Source organism: Alexandromys fortis, unplaced genomic scaffold (genome assembly GCF_014885135.2).
Source record: "Alexandromys fortis isolate MF-2015 unplaced genomic scaffold, M_Fortis_MF-2015_v1.1 scaffold_224, whole genome shotgun sequence".
Lineage (NCBI taxonomy): Eukaryota > Metazoa > Chordata > Mammalia > Rodentia > Cricetidae > Alexandromys > Alexandromys fortis.
In genome coordinates, this window is record NW_026068104.1 from 124,703 (window position 1) to 142,380 (window position 17,678).

The 17,678-nt window shown below is 36.7% G+C and overlaps 1 protein-coding gene across 1 annotated transcript in view; it reads left to right on the forward strand.

Annotated features, from left to right (window-relative positions):
- Positions 1-10,004, forward strand: part of Znf280c (zinc finger protein 280C) — a 54,430-nt gene extending 44,426 nt beyond the window's left edge. Inside the window, exons 13-17 of the mRNA XM_050123961.1 lie at positions 431-568; positions 3,085-3,147; positions 7,527-7,645; positions 7,789-7,825; positions 7,950-10,004. Of these exons, the coding sequence (XP_049979918.1) occupies positions 431-568; positions 3,085-3,147; positions 7,527-7,645; positions 7,789-7,825; positions 7,950-7,965 (373 nt within the window). The 3' untranslated portion in view covers positions 7,966-10,004. The remainder of the gene's footprint in view (positions 1-430; positions 569-3,084; positions 3,148-7,526; positions 7,646-7,788; positions 7,826-7,949) is intronic.
- The last annotated feature ends 7,674 nt before the right edge of the window (positions 10,005-17,678 follow it).

A 17,678-nucleotide genomic window follows, 5' to 3' on the forward strand; every position in this document is an offset into this window, starting at 1 on the left:
CTTAAACTTTGTATTTTTACCTAATGACATTAAATTCTTTAACTAAATCCCTTTTTTGTTGTTGTTGTTCTTGTTCTTGTTTTTGTTTTTGCTTTTCAAGACAGGGTTTCTCTGTATAACCATCCTGGCTGTCCTGGAACTCAATTCATAGACCAGGCTGGCCTTGAACTGACTGAGATCTGCCTGCCTCTGCCTCCCGAGTGCTGGGATTAAAGGTGTGCGCCACCACTACCCAGTTCAACTAAGCCTTTTTACTCTAGGGAAATATTTATATTTGTTAAACTTTTTGCACTCATTTTTCTTATTACTTCAAAAAATTTTCAGATTTTAAATATATCTATTTGATAATCTTAAACATCTTTTTTTCAATTAATTGTTAATAAGAGTTTCCTTATTTTATGGTATGACTTTTTTTTTCTGTCTCCATAAGATGTCACCAGGGAATTCACACGTGTATTGAGTGCCATTCCAAAATAAAAGATTTTTCAAGCCACTTTTCTACATATATAAACTGTGATTTTTGCAAGTACACTACTAACTGTAACAAAGCCTTTACAAATCATATGAGGTAAGTTGAGCATGTAAGTGCCAGTCAAAATTACCTTTCAGAGCTGGGGTATAACTTCTTGATTTACCATTGCCTAGTATGTGTAAAAAGCTCTAGATTCAATTCCTAGAAACAAAAAATATTGCCACCCAACTTTGATGGCGAATGCCTGTGATCCCAGCATTTGGGAGGTAGAAGCAGAAGGATCAAGAATTCAAGCTTATCCCCAGCTTTATATTAAGTTTAAAGGTAGCTTGGGCTTCATGAGACTTCATGTATCAAAAATCACTACCCTTTGAGGAGTTTTTTATTTGTTGTTTGTTTTAAAGACAAAATGTCCTATTAAAAGTATATGTGTCTCATCATGGAAGTACAATTCTAGAAATACAGAATGTCTAGGATGTTCCTTGCATGTTTTCAAATTAATAATTTATAAAACCACTGGGACAGAAGTTATAAAACCAGTTAAATTCATATAATTAGGCTGGCTTTATTAAATAAATTATTTTAAAAATACTTATTACATTATGTATATTAGTATTTTGCCTGCTTTTGTGTATATATATATACATTGAATAGTTAGTGCCCATAGAGACCAGAAGAGGGTATCAGATTCCCTAAGACTAGAGTCAGAGAAAATTATGAGCTGTTGTGTGGGTACTGGGAATGAATCCAAGTCCTGAAAAAGCAACGAGTGCTCTTAATTGCTGAGCCATCTCTAATCCCCAGGCTCCAGGGTTTTTAATGATGCTAAAGAACACTTATTTTCATTCCCCTCCTTCTCTCTGACCTTTTCGTCTCTTTGCCATCCATCTTTTTCCTCATTTAATGAAAAGATCATGATGCAACCATTGAGATCCTTTTTCATACATTGATTCAACTTCCCATTATTTTGCTCTTATTAAGGGTTCTATGTGAGGGGAACACTTCAGGGCCCACTTTGCTTTCATTTGGACCTCATTACTAGAGGCTTACTTTGTTCCTTCAGGATGGATTTTTAAGCCAAAAAGCACTCAGACATAATTATATGTCAACTATTCCTATTAAAGTTCTGCCTCTTTTCAGCTAAATAAAGTACAATCTCTAAAAGTAATTTTCTTGAAGATTATTTTACTTGAGACAGGGTCTCTCTCACTGTATAGATAGCTCTGGATGGCCTGGCCTAAAATTCTCTATATAGACCAGGATAGCTCAAACTCAGAAGAGAACTGCCTACCTATCTCTCCTGAGTGCTAGGATTAAATGCATTTGTTATCATACTTAGCTTTTCTTGAAGATTACTATGCAAGATCACTGTTATTTTTAATACATAGTAGGTCTCTTGGAAGGACTTCACATATTTTGATGACTTCGACTTTTTTTTTTCATGGTACTTTAGCTTTAGTGCTAGCACTGATTCATATATGCTTTTGACTTACTAAATTCTGTTTCTTGCTACCATGGCATTACCTCATTATATAGAATATTTATTTCAGATACTTATTGACATAGCTCTTTTGGGGCCTTGATATTTCTTTTTTTTCTTTTTGAGACAGGATTAACTATGTGAACCAGGCTGACCTTAAACTCACAAAGATCTACCTGCCTCTGTCTCTTGAGTGCTGAGAGTAAAGGCATGTGTACCTTTTTTCTAATCCAACAATTCTACAACACCAATCCATTTTCTCAGTCAGCTTTATACTACTCAGTGTTGTCTGTTTTGAATGCTACTTTGTTTTTTCTTAAACACTTTTCATTTCAAGTTATAGTTAGCGTTGATGTCTTTGAATCTCTCTTATCCTTTTTTTATTTCTATCTTCTGGACTATTAAATCATGATTTATTCAATCAGCTCTTAATTCATAATCTTTAATTTCAGCCTATGTTTTGAGCTAGAGAGATGACTCAGTGACTGATTAAGAACACTTGATGCTTGTTTTTCCAGGGGACTAGAGTTAGGGTTTCAGCACCCACATGGTGGTTCACAACTATCGATAATTCCAGTTTTAGGAGATTTGATGTTCTCTTCTGGCCTCCATGGGCACCATGCATACTAGTAGTACACAGACATACATGCAGCCAAAACACTCATAAGAAAATAAATCTTAAAAAAAAAGAACAAAAAGTAAAGGGAAGAAAAAGGAAAGAAATGAGAAAAATAAGAGGTACCAACAAGAACAAGTGTTCTGTTGAAGGCCAATCCCTTATACCTTCTTACTATGTTGTACAATGGAGGAAACAAACTAGCTCTTAGGTCTCTTCCTATAAGGGACACAAATCCTATGTGTAAGGATTCTAATTTTGTGACCTAATTATCTCTTAAATGGTTTCTTCTAATGCCATCACATTGATTGAGATAAAGGGGAGATTAGGATTTTGATATATTAATGGGTGAGCCCTTACTCAGACCATACCAGGATCAATATAATCTCATTATTTCTGTCATTAACTTCTATTCAAAATTAAGAAATTAAACATAGATTTGAAAATATGAAAAGAAAATTAATGACTTGTTTAGTAATAAAAGTAATAAATTCTTGTTTGTCTTTTATCTACCAGCTCTCATAGTGACCACCCAAGTAAACAGTTTTATATTTTTAAGAAGCATTCAAGAGCTCTCAGGTAATTAATTGATCTTTTTCTGTACTTTGCGTTAAAGAGGTGAAATTATATTTTTTAGCCAGATGTTGGTATACCTAATTTGAAATTCTAAGCAATTGTCACTGGATATGATAGAATTATGTTTGTTACATTCTTAGAACAAAGAAAGGGCTAGCCTATCATATGACTAACCTCTGTTTCATTGGTACCAGATATTGAATTGAAACTTTCATGAATTTACTCTGTAAAATGAAAATAAAAGTCTCTTTAGCAATACTTGATTGGGAATAAGTTTATTTAAATGCTATAATATTTGAGATTAATATATAGTATTTATAAAGCTCAGTTTTATTCTTTTTTAAATATACTTTATTTTATTATGTATGGGTATCTTGCCTGTATCTATATCTGTGCACCACATGCATGCCTGGAGCCCATGGAAGCCAGAAGAGAGAATTGGATCCCCTGAAACAGGAGTTTCAGTTGATTGTGAACCACCATGTATGTTCTGAGAATCGATTTTGGTTCCTCTGCAAGAGCAGCCACTGCTCTTAACTGAGCCATCCCTCCAACCTCTCACTTTTACAAAAGAAAAGTATATGGCTTTTTATACTACAAAGAAAGAATGTTTGGTTACTGCTTATAAAGGTATTTGCTCAGAGTCAACTAAGTATTACGGGACTTTTCACATTCTTCTGGTGGTTATTTACTCAATTTTTTTAATTATCTCATTCATGTTGTCAAGACATTGAATGTGCCTTGCACATAGTACTTAGTTAAATTACAATGTGTATTAAAAATATACGTCTGTAATATTAGGTCAGTAGCTCATAAAAGAAAGTTTGACGCCACTAAAAATATATCAGGCAGGGCATGGTGGCTCACACCTTTAATCCCAGCACTCGGTAGGCAGAAGCAGGCAAATCTCTGAGTTTGAGGCCGGCCTGGTCTACAGGACAGCCAAAGATACACAGAGAAACCCTTTCTCAAAAACAAAAATAAGACCTGGAAAGGTGGGTCACGATTTAAGAGTACTTGCTGCTCTTGCAGATGATTAGAGTTTAATCCCCATTACCCATGTCAAGCATGTCATATCAAAAACCTGTAGCTCCAGCTCCAGGGGATCCAGAAATCTTCTGGCCTCTTCAGGCAATGCATGCATGTATACACATACTCCCCCATGCACATAATTAAAATACAGTCTTAAAGTATATATATTGTAGCATTTGGGAAAGAATGCCTAGGACCCCAGCACTAAGGAGACTAAGATAGAAGGATAGTGATGTCAAGGCCAGACTGATCTACATACCCAGTTCCAACCCAACCTCTTACTTGTCTCAAAGTAACAACAATTAATAATAATTAGAAAAAGAAAGAATATTAGTGCCATTACTAGAAATATTTGTAAATCTAAAATGGATTTTTTAAATATTATTTTATGTTGAATTGTTCCTTTAGCTATTTATTGTTCATCTGTCACGTGTAACACAAAGTGTCAAGTCATGTACAGATCAATGATGAAAAAGGCTTGGTACCAACTTTCAAGAAGGTACAATTTAAGCTGGGTATGGTAGAACATGCCTTTAGTCCCAGCACTTGGGAGGCAGAGGCAGGAGGATCTCTGTAAGTTCCAGGATAGCCAGAGCTGCATAGTGAAGCCTTGTCTCAAAACAATTTATTGGGAGGATATAAGAAGTAAAAATAAGTAAGTATAGCAGAGTCAGGAAATTTGTCATAAATACAGTGAGTTACTTATTTCAGAGATGACAAGAGGTTTCTACTTAAAAGATGCATGAAGAAGAAAGCATGACTTGAAGTGTAGAAACAAAAAGGAAAAGTATGTAAGTGCTTCTGAGTCACATTGAATAACTAGTAGTACAGTTTGAATGGATGACAAAGATCACGTATATGGTGAAATAATAATTTTGAGTTTAGAGACAGAATTTTTTAATCCAAAAAAATAGTTCTAAGGAATTAAGAATTAATTTTACTTTGAAAGACATTGAGAAAATCAAAACCAATGCTTTGAGTCAAATCAAGGGTATGAAAGGAAGATCAGTTTGCAGGAGTATACATGGTGAGTTGTAGCTGCATAAACCACAGAGTAGTTAAGGCTGTTGTTTAGTAATTGATTGAGCTGGAACTAAAGAGATGCTGATGTGGTCAAAAACGCTTGTTGCTCTTGCAGAAGTTCTAGTTCCAGTTCCCAGCACTCACGTGGTGGCTTAAAACCATCCATAATTCTAGTTTCAGGGGAATCTTACATTCTAATTTCCCTGGGCACCAGGCATGGATGTGGTTGGTATGCATACATTCAGGTAGTCAAAACACTTATACACAGAAAATAAAATAGTGTATCTTTTAAAAAAAAAATTCCAAAAGAAAGAACCAGAGGGGCTAGTGAGATGGTTCAGTGGTAAGGGCACTCACATGTCAGCTCAAAATTGTCTGTAACTCTAATTCCAGGGATCTGACACTTTCCCACAGACACACATGCAGGCAAAACACCAATGAACATAAAAATAAATTATATTTTTTAAAAGGAAGCCCATTTGTTTAAAAAAAGATAATTAAATTAAAATCTTAAAGCTTATAGGCTATTTAAAAGAAAAGGGACAGAAAGTAGGTTTCTGAATCAAAGGGCTCATTTTCAAATATGGGTCTAGCCTTAGATAAGTTATTAAATCTGATCCTGTCCTCTTTAGAAAAGTGGTCATTATAACACCTGTCTTTTAGAGGTTATTTGTTTAGAAGAGATAGGTCTAAAATCCCCAGTTTTGTATAATGTAAATGATATTTGAAATTGATATTAGATATTTGAAATACTAAAATATTTTTATTTGAACCTCAGAAGCAAGGATATGACATCATAAGAGAAACTAGGAATAAAGGGTGGTTTGGGGGAGGAAAAACAAATTTTGGTTGTTAAAGGACACTTTTTTATGTGTCTAACACCTAGTCTTGACTATAAAACAGGATGTTAAGACAAGAGCTGCAGAGAAAAAAATCAGCATAAGGTATACTACTGGGTTTTAGACCTATAAAGGTAAGGTGTTTTATATGATGAAGTGGTTGTGGTGGCTCACACCTATAATTCCAGCACTGGGGAAGGGAGGCAGGAGCATCCCAAGTTAGGGTCCACTGGGCTATTAGTGAGACCCTGTCTCAAAGCAAACAAAACATAACTAAAATAGCAAGTATGTATATGCTTTGTTAATAAACTAATAAATTATATTAAATGACTAAATTAAAGGCTTTCACATCTCTCCTAACTTTATTCAGATTTAAATACAGTAGATTATATGCTTCATAAACTGTACTGTTTTGTTTGCTGTTGTATACAAAATGCCTACTAATTTGATGTATAGAGGATATCCTAGGGCTTATTTTTAGTTTTTAAAGAGACTCTATTCTGTTTTCCATAATATTACAAACGTATACTTCTAACAGCACTGTATAAGAGATCTTTCTCCATTATCTTCACCAGCATGTGTTACGTTTTGTCTATTGATACAAGCCCTTCAGACTTGAGTCAGATGATATCTCATTGTGATATTCATTTCTATTTCTTTGATGGCTAATGATTTTGAAATATTTTTCAGACCTCTTGACTATTTATTTATATATCTTACTTAGAGATCTTTTGCTCAGTTTTGTGTGAAAATAGTGCTGTGTTTTGTTCAGGTGTATATGTATCTTCTTGCTTGGCAGATAAACCAAAGCATGGAATCACTGTGATGTGATTTACACAAGTTATACAAGTTGCTAGTGGATCCAAGGCTGCTTTGGGTCTCTGGATGCCAATCTTTTAGCAACAGATTGAGAGCAATTTATAAAGCACTAAATGATATCATAATTTACCTATGGCTAGACCAGATTTATTATTATTATTATTATTATTATTACAAATTTTCACCTCCCATTCCCCCTTCCTCTCCAGTCCATAGAGAGTCAGGGTTTCCTGCCCTGTTTATTTATTTATTATATATAGTGTTCTGTCTGCTTGTATGCCTGTGCACCAGAAGAGGGCACCAGATCTCATTATAGATGGTTGTGAGCTACCATGTTGTTGCTGGGAATTGAACTCAGGACCTCTGGAAGAGCAGCCAATGCTCTTACCCTCTGAGCCATCTCTCCAGCCTTAGGCCAGATTCTTAGAATCCTTTTTTTTTTCTTTTCAGGGCCAGTGATTAAATCTAGAGCTTTGCACATGGGAGGCAAATACTGCCTACAACCCAACCCTTTGAAGAGAATATTACATATATTTATAACAAAATTGGAAAATGACAGTGATAGCACATAAATAAAAATCAAGAGTTATTACATGGAACAGCAATTACTGAATTTATGTATGTAGCGCCACATATAATCTATCTTATTAGTCTTTTCTCTTTCCATAGGGGCATCACTCTAGTGTGCCTTAAATGTGACTTCCTAGCTGATACTTCTGGCTTAGACCGTATGGCTAAACACTTAAATCAACGTAAAACTCATACTTGCCAAGTAGTAATCGAAAATGGTATGTACATGTGTCTATTACTTTGAATTTATGATATATGAGCCAGTAGTTTAAATCTATTACATTGTGAGCTCTTACAAATTAAATTGATACTCCATCTATGTGTATTTCATTTGTAAACATAAAGCCCTCTGTGATTTCAGTTACAGAAAGAAGCTTAACTTCTGAATCCACTTCTGAGTAAGTTTAATTTTCATTCAGCACAATTTACTTTGATAGATTTTATTACTGTTGCAATTTTTAAATGTATCATTAATAGAAATGAAAAATATTAAAGTATTTTATTTTTGTTTTTGTTTTAAAGCGGCTTGTTGAAATAGATTCCTGCTCTATGGAACTCATGCAACCTGGTGCAAGACAAGTTGGAATTTCCTAAGTTCAAAGTTCTGCAGTGTTTGCCTTTACAAATCCAGTTTCCTAAGTTCAAAGTTCTGAAATGTTCCATAAAGGCAGTTAAAATCCACAACACTAGTTCGCATTTTTTCAGCTTTCTGATGGCAGTAGATTCTTATTCCACCTTATCTTTGTGTCAGGTTAACATATCTTAACCTGTACTTGGCTTCTCTAGTTAGCTCTGAAAAAAGAACTTTAGTTGCTATTGTCTTTACTTGCTTTGCTTCAGATAATTTGTATTTCTCTCTACCTTCAGAATATTACATATCAAACAGAATAGCTATTCTATTTTTTCTGTTTTGTCTGCTTCTTAATTTTTTTAAGTCTTTCTGCTCAGATAGCTGCTTTTTCCTTCATTTTTGTCTGTCATTGTTCTATTTTTCAGATGCAGAAGCAACACAAATTTCAAAAGATGTCCAGTATACTCCTGGACAGTGTCCCCCTTCGATGGACACAACTAATGCCTGTTTCTCTTTCCACGGAATGTGAATTGTTTGACTGTGAGACCTGTTTCAATTTGTGGCCTTGGGAATCTATCAGCTCTTAGGCAGAGTCCCTTCCTGCCTAACTAGCCTTACATAAGGCTGATGTTGATTTGGCCATCAACAACCTCAAGGTCCACCAAAATGAACACAGCTTCCTACTGGGGGCTTTGGTACTTTTTAGGCTTATGAACAATTATAATAATGAAAGCCTACCAAGTAAGTGCTTTAACACCCAAGTTCAACTTTAATCACTTTGGCTGCAGTCTTTTAATCTTCCTCTAGCATGAATACAGTCTGAGGTATATGAAAAAACTGATTGTATAGGGAGTGAAAATTACTTTCATGTTCTTGAAAAAGCAAACTTTGTGGGATTCTAGCTCCAAAGTAATTTTTTGTGTTGTCATTTAAAGTTTTAGCCAGTATTCCAAGAGTTCTCAGCAGTGATACTATTTAAATTCCTAATTTTTTAAAATTTTGATAGCTTGGTTTTTGTCATTCACCAAATTCATTGATGTCTACTTTGTATGTCAACTTTTGTAATTTCTGATTAAACTTTTTGTGTTTGTTTAAAATGCCAAGAAATTTCTTTAAATTTTTCTACAGATTTCATGCAGCTACCTGTTGGTAGTTTCTTTTCTTTTTTTCTTTCTTTTTTGGAGGGTTGTTGTTTTTTTTTTTTGTTTGTTTTGGTTTGTTTTGGTTTTTTTTTTTTTTTTTGAGCCGCGGTTTCTACTATACTCTAGGCTGACCTTGAACTCACAGATTTTTCTGCCTCAGCCTCCCAAGTGCTGCTTTTAAAGGCAAGTGAGGTACTTGTTCAGGTCATTAGACATTAATATATGATCTGTCTATCTTGAGACTATCATGAACATCTTAGCAGTCAGGAATTCAAAGACAAAGGAACAAAAACTCCCCTTACAAATATTACAAGTTTTACATTGCTATTCAATTAGCAGTTATCTTCTTAGCCATTAATGTAATTCCTTTAGATAAAGATAATATATTCAATAATATTGGGACCAAAAATGCACTTGTTTCTTGCCCACATATATATAGAGAGAGATGTATATTTTTTTATTTTGGTGTTTGTTTATTTTGGTTTACATTGAATATAGATTTTCAGAACAGTTTTGGTGTTACTTATTTTTTTAATAAAATTTGTATTGTTAAACACTTAGGAATTATTTTATAATAAATAAGTTGCTATAAAAACCTATAGATTGTATCATATAACAAAAATTGTTTTCCTTTTCACATGGAAGCCTGCCTGCTTTGCCTATAGACTAAGATCTTTATCTACAGAGTATATCTTGTGCTGCTTCCTTAAGCATACTTAAAAGCTCACTAATTTAGGGTGTTCTTTTTTTCTGAGACAGAGTTTCTCTGTAGTTTTAGAGCCTGTCCTGGAACTAGCTCTTGTAGACCAGGCTGGCCTCGAATTCACAGAGATCCTCCTGACTCTGCCTCCCGAGTGCTGGGATTAAAGGTGTGTGCCACCACCTCCCAGTTAATTTGAACTATTTTACATGTAGGCCAAATACCCATATATATATAAAATAAAGTTTCTTTTAAAGTTTTGATGCGGAATCTTTCCGTTTAGCCTTGGCTGTCCTGGAACTTGCTGTGCAGACCAAGCTGACATTGAACTCACAGAGTTCCACCTGCCTCGGCCTCTTGATTGAAGTTTAAAGTCATTCAGCACCATACCTGTACTTTAAAAAATTAAAGATTTATTTATTTATGTATACAGTGTTCTGCCTGCATGCCAGAAGAGGGCACCAGATCTCACTATAGATGGTTGTGAGCCACCATGCAGTTGCTAAGAATTGAACTCAAGACTTTTGGAAGAGCGGCCAGTGCTCTTAACCGCAGAGTCATTCTCCAGTCATTTTTAAAGCTAACAAATGACTTCTTAATTATGGTGAAAGGAATATTACTAATTTCTTAATTATGGTGAAAGGAATCAAGGTCTGAAGTCCTGATTCAATTATGAGGGGTTTTGTTCATTATTTGTTTGTTTCTTTGTTTCTTTTGATTTAATTTGAAGTCAGATCTATATGAGCATACTTTGAAACACTCTAAAAGCCAATTCAAGTGGTCACTTGTTATGTAGTATATCCTTTGTAGTCATAATTAAGAATTGAGTACATAAGCCAGACAGTTTTTGCACATGCCTTCAATCCCAGCACTCCAGAGGCACAGGCAGGCAGATCTCTGTAAATTCAAGGCCAGCCTAGTCTGCAAAAGCTAGTTACAGAACAGCTAGGGCTGTTACACAGAGAAACCCTGTCTCAGAAAAAAAAAAGTTGAATCCTTAGGCTATTTTTTCATACTGATACCTGCCAACAATGTATTTCAAAATCTTTTGGGATTGACTTATTTTGAAATAGTGACCGTGGTGATACACTAGACATTTATTTATGTACCTAACTTAAGGAATTGTTTTTGTCTGTTACCATCTTTCCACTCTGTTTATAGAGCATTTTGTTTTAGAAGTATTAATGGAAAACCAATTCTTAAGTTTTAAACTCTTTCTTTTATAGATTTTATATATTTATTATGTCTACAGGGTCCGTGCCTGCACACCAGAAGGTGGCACCAGGTCTCATTGTAGATGGTTATAAGCCAACATGTGGTTGCTGGGAATAGAACTCAGGACCTCTGGAATAGCAGCCAATGTTCTTAACCTCTGAGCCATCTCTCCAGCCACAATTTTTAAACTCTTAACAACTTTCTTTAAATAAAACATTTCAGGCGTACTGGAGAGATGGCTCAGAGGTTAAGAGCACTGACTGCTCTTCCAGAGGTTCTGAGTTCAATTCCCAGCACCCACATGGTAGCTCTCAGCCATCTGTAATGAGATTTGGTGTCCTTTTCTGGCTTGCAGGCACACATGTAGACAAAATACTATATACATAATAAACAAATCTTTAAAAATAACACATTTCAGTCTCGCTGAACATAGCAGACAATGAGGACTACTAAGAACTCAAGAACAATGGCAATGGGTTTTTGAGCCTACTGCACGTATTGGCTTTGTGGGAGCCTAGGCAGTTTCGTGGATGCTCACCTTACTAGACCTGGATGGAGGTGGGTGGTCCTTGGACTTCCCACAGGGCAGGGAACCCTGATTGCTCTTTGGGCTGACGAGGGGGGGGGACTTGGTTAGGGGAGGGGGAGGGAAATGGGAGGCGGCGGTGGGGAAGAGACAGAAATCTTTAATAAATAAATAAAAATAAGATAAAACTTTCATAAAAAATAACACATTTCAGGCACTTAGTACTAAGCTTGCCTATGTAAATAATATTAATGATCACTAAACTGCAGAGACTTAGATCCTTGCCTTCATTTTGACAACACATAGTTGGAACTTATGGTTTGTTCAGCAAAGATTTATTGAGAATTTACTAACTGACACTATTCTAGGTATTTCAATAACTGAAATCACTGCCCTTGAGAAATTTGTACTTCAATAGTGGGGAACAGACAATAGAAAATAAGTCCTAGGTACTTCTGAAAATAACTCTTAACAGCTCAGTAAATGGTTGTAGGGATTGATTTTTTAAAAAAAAATTGCACGTGATTAAAAACCTGCAGAGCAGCAAAAGAAGCAATAAGAGTGAAGTGACAGCCTACAAAATGGGGATAGACATCTTTGCCAACTATATATTTAACATGGAGTTAGTATCTAGAATCTATCGATAAATACATCATTATGTGTAGTTAATATATGCTAGTAAAAATACCAAATAAAAGAATACAAACGTTGAATAATGCAGTCAATAACTCAGCAGACATTTCTCAAAAGAAATAGAAGGATGACTCAGCAGTTAAGAAAGCAAGCTGCCCTTTCAGTGGACTGGACATCGATTTCTGGTATTCAAGGGCAGCTCTAACCATCTACAACTGATCTGATGGCCTCTATGGGCACTACATGCACATGGTGCATGGACTTGGAAAAAAACACATAAATATTTTTCTTTTTTTGGTTTTTCAAGACAGGATTTGGCTTCTCTGTAGCTGGTATTAAAGGCATGCGCCTCTACCACCCGGCTCATTGAGCAATTCAAACAGCCCTTTCTTTAAAATTAAGATAAATGGCTGGGCAGTGGTGGCCCATGCCTTTAATCCCAGCAGTCTGGAGGCAGAGGCAGGCAAGAGGATCTCTGTGAGTTTGAGGCCAGCCTGGTCTACAAGAGCTAGTTCCAGGACAAGCTCCAAAGACACAGAGAAACCCTGTCTCAAAAAAAAAAAGTGAGTAAAGGTCATGCCATCAAGCCTGATAACCTGAATTTCATCCTTGGGACTCACATGGTATAGAAAGGGATCTCACTCCTAAAAGTTGTCCTCCAACCTCTTCATTTGCCCTGGCATGCATGCATGCACACACAATAAACGATGTATCTTTTGCTTCAAAGATATACAAATGGCTGATAAATATACAAAAAATTCAACAGCCTTAACCATCAGGAAAATGCACAAACTACATTGAGATTCCATATGCCAAAGTCTATGAATGGCCATCATTATAATGTAAGGAAAGAACACATGTCTCTGATAGTAATATACACTCATGCAGCCACTATGGAACTCAATGAGGTTCCTCAAAAAACTAAACTAGAAGTGCCATATAACCCACTGTACCTCTATGACCTAGACACCCAAAGGACTCTGAGTAAACAACCACAGAATTACTCATGTCTATATTTATTGCGGCTCTATTCACAATAATCAAAATATGAAATACCTAGATGCTCATCAACAGCTGAATGGGGGAAGTGAATGAATTTAAAAAGGCAGTATGTGTGTATGTGACTGACAAAACTCCATTTTGTGTATGTGTGTATATGTAAACAATGGAGTTTTTGTCAGCCATAAGGACGATGGTAATTGTGTCATTTTACAGGAAAATAGGTGGGACTAGAGCTTACTGTCTTATGTCAGTCATATTCAAGTACCACATTTTCTTTCATATCTGAAAAGTGACTGGTGGTGATGGTGTGTGTGTGTAAATGAAGGGAGCCATGCAAGGGGAAACAAGGCAGGATGATGACAAGATAGAAAAGAGAAAGAAGCCATATCTTCTCATGTGGAACCTAGAGTAAATCATTATTTTTTTTATGTGTATAGGTATTTTGTCTGCATGCATATCTGTGCACTATGTGTATTCGGATCCCCTTGGAGCATCATTGCCCTTGGAATTAGAGTTGTAGGTGCTGGAAGTCACACACTGTGGTTCCTAGGCAAAAGAATCAAGTGCTCTTAACCACTGAGCCCGGTCATGAAAAGATCACTGGCTGCTCTTCCAGAGATCCTGAATTCAATTTCCAGCATGACATCGTGGCTCATAACCATTTATAATGAGATCTGGTGCCCTCTTCTGGCGTGAAGGCATACATGCAGGCAGAATACTATATACATAATAAATAAGAGTTCTAGGTGTCACCTACTATTGCTACTAATAATAATCCTCAGAAGAGACACTGGAAACTCATCAATGAAATCTAGCAATCCATCAGCACTGTGACTATTCATAAGTTTTGCTTACCATGCTGCTGAATGGAGGACTTAGGTTTTGTGGGAATTTTGGGGGTGGTGAGCCAAGCCCTCAGTATGTAGCCCTGGCTATCCCAGAATTCACTGTGTAGATCGGGCTGGCCTCAAACTCAGAGATCCACCTGCCTCTGCCTTCAAACTGCTGGGATTAAAGGCATGTGTCTGAAAACTAAGGTGATAACTGCCTTTCTGAAAAGCACTATAGAATGTTATATCATTTGGGAAAAAAAAATTGCTCTTACTTTTAGGAGAATTCCTTTTTGTGGTACTCAAGACTGAACCCAAGGCCTTACATATGCTAAACATTCTCTAGCCTTTAATAGCCCAAACAACCTTAAATTCTTGATCCTTCGGCGTCAGTTTCACAAGTGTTGGATTTATAGGCATGTGATACCATGCCTGGGAATTCTTGGGTTTTTTTTGTTGTTGTTTTGTTTTTTTGTTTTTCGAGACAGGGTTTCTCTGTGGTTTTGGAGCCTGTCCTGGAACTAGCTCTTGTAGACCAGGCTGGTCTCGAACTCACAGAGATCCGCCTGCCACTGCCTCACGAGTGCTGGGATTAAAGGTGTGCGCCACCACCGCCCAGCTGCCTGGGAATTCTTTAACAGAAGGATTTTGACTGAGCATGGTGAGCACCTATAATCTCACCATGATAGAGGCCAGGGCAGGAGGATAGTTTGAGGCTAGCCTGGGCTATATTTTGAATCCCTACTCCAAAAATGGGGAAAATTTAAATTTAGTTATTTTTATTTTATGTGCATTGGTGATTTGTCTACATGTATGTCTGTGTGAGGGTGTTGGGTCCCCTTGAACTAGAGTCACAGACAGTTGTGGATGCTAACTGTCATGTGGGTAACAGAAATTGAACCAGGGTCCTCTGGAAGAGCAGCCAGTCCTCTCAACTGCTAAGCTATCTCTCCACCCCCTGAATAATTATTTTTCTTTTTCGAGACAGGGTTTCTCTATAGCTTTGGAGCCTGTCCTGGAACTAGCTCTTGTAGCCCAGGCTGGGCTCAGACTCACACAGAGATCCGCCTGCCTCTGCCTCCCGAGTACTGGGATTAAAGGCGTGTGCCACCACTGCCCAGCCCCCTGAAGTTTGTTTTTATTATCAGCAATTTACTTCCAGAAATTTTGGCTACTTAATGCTTTTAATTTCTGAAAACATGTTGTATCACTGGATAAGTGGCTTTGCTTTGAAATAATTAAAATTTGTTCCTTTCTTGGAGATTAAAAATATTGTCACTCAGTCTTGAGGTTGTTTTTTTAACCCTTGATCTCCATTTTCTCTATGCTTCATATTTTTTATCATAATCTGTCTGATGAGATGCATTATAGCATATTCTAGTAGGAAAGAGTTTTTAATTTTAGTACTTTTTTTTTTTTATTTTTAAAGACAGGGTTTCTCTGTAGCTTTGGAGCCTGTCCTGGAACTTGCTCTGTAGACCATGCTGGCCTCAGACTCACAGAGGTCCACCTATCTCTGCCTCCTGAGTGCTGGGATTAAAGGTGTGCATCACTACCGCCTTGCTATTTATTTAGTCGTTTGTTATGTGTGTATGTGTATGGGTGTGCACATGCCATACCTCATAAGTGGAAGTCAAAAGACATTTTTTTGGGAGTCTGATGATCTTTGTGGGATCTGAGGATCAAACTCAGGTTTAACAATGGACTTTGCTGACTGAGCCATCTCACCAGCCCTGGAATGAAATATTACTATTTACCAACTCTTCAGAGCCTCAAAACAAGATAATTGTTAGTAAATGAGTAGGCTATTTACCAACTTGTCTCTCACTGACTGGGTCAAATGCCCTAAAGACAATTTGAAATAATTTTTAAGTTAGCTTAGATCACTTAGTAGTCTATGAGTGCCTCTGAATAAAAGAAATATAATTCAACACAAAATTACTTTTCTAAGCTAAATGGGAAAAGATTGTGTAACCTTCCATTTTCATTTATTTCTCAAAAGAATTCAGAGTTGGTATGAGCACAGCACTTGAAAGACAGAGGCAGGTGGATCTCTGAGTTTGAGGCCAGCCAGATCTATGTAGAAAGCTCCAGGACAGTCAAAGCTTCATCAAGAGATCCAGTCTCAAAATAACTATGTATGGAAAATACATACAATATACAAATATCTATCTAAAAGTTATCTTCTTTAACCTTCCAAAATTCCTGAACAAATGGTTTCCAAGCCTATTTTATGTATGAGAAAACTAGAGTGACATCATTCTGGAAGATAATATCATTATCAGGAAGTACTTCTATCTGTATGGTAGAAGTACCACTTTCCCTGCCTCATTTTAGGAAAATCAGCATTTTCTTTTTACTACTAAAGGTTTGGGTTTTCATTTGTTTTGTTTGGAATGGTGTGTTTTGGAGGGGTGGGAGGAGCAGGAAGATGGGTTTTGGGGGTTTGATTTTTTTTATGGTGGTGCTGGAGATGGAACTTAGGGCTTCATGCATGCTAGACAACACTCTACCAACTGAGCTATACTCCAAGCTGGAGCATATTCTTACACGGCCCTCGGGTTGGCCTTGAACGTGCCACTAGCACTGTTTTTGTTTTTGGAGACAGAATCTCTCCAGGCACCTTTGGCTTTCCTGTGACTATTTAAGTAGACCAGGCTGGCCTTGAACTCACAGAGGCTGCCTGCCTCTGCCTCCCGAATGCTGGAACCTGACCTGAGCCACCATACCTGGCCAAAGGATGGTCTTGAACAAAGATGTGTTGAATTCTTTTTATGTTGCATTTGTTTAATTCTGTAAAGCTGTGTTACTTTGCCTGTCTAAAACACCTGATTGGTCTAATAAAGAGTTGAATAGCCATTAGCTAGGCAGGAGAGAGGCATAGGTGGGGCTGCCAGGCAGAGAATAAAGAGGAGAAATCTAGGGGAGAGAGCTAAGAGGAGGAGTGAGAAAAGGAGAAGAGGACGCCAGGGGCCAGCCATGGAGTAAGAAGGAAAGAAAGATGTATAGAATAAAGAAAGGTAAAAAGCCCAGAGTCAAAATGTAGTTAAAGTGGGATAAATTATGTTAGAAAAGCTGACTAGAAACAAGCCAAAGCATTCATAAGTAAGAATAAGTGTGTATTTAAACAAACTACAGTTATCCCTTGGAGCATTTTCTTTATCAGAAAATTTGTAGTATTCAAAGCTGATTTCTGATTTGTAGACAAACATATAATTCTTATCTTTTGGCCTAAATCTTCATTATCTTCATAGTGAGTTTAACATGCATATGTCTATAAAAAATAGCGCTCAATCCTAATACTTATATTTGTCAAAGGAATAGTGAACTGGAAGGAATCCTACAAATCATATTCCCTTTTCCCAAATGGTAGAAGAAGTGTCTGTAAAGTACCTCTTCTTTAAAAGCTCTATAGTTCAAAACTAGATTTTCCATCCCTTGCCATTCCCTTCTCTCCTAGGATGTTTTGATTTTTGTGTGCCTGTGAACTCCCAGGTACTAGCCTAAGCCTATTCTAAGGATGATTTAACCAACTCAAGCCCTGGTATCCTATATCAATGCCCATCTACTCTGCTTATCCTAAATGACACAGATATGGGGCCAATACGCTCAGGCCCAAGAGTGTTTACTCC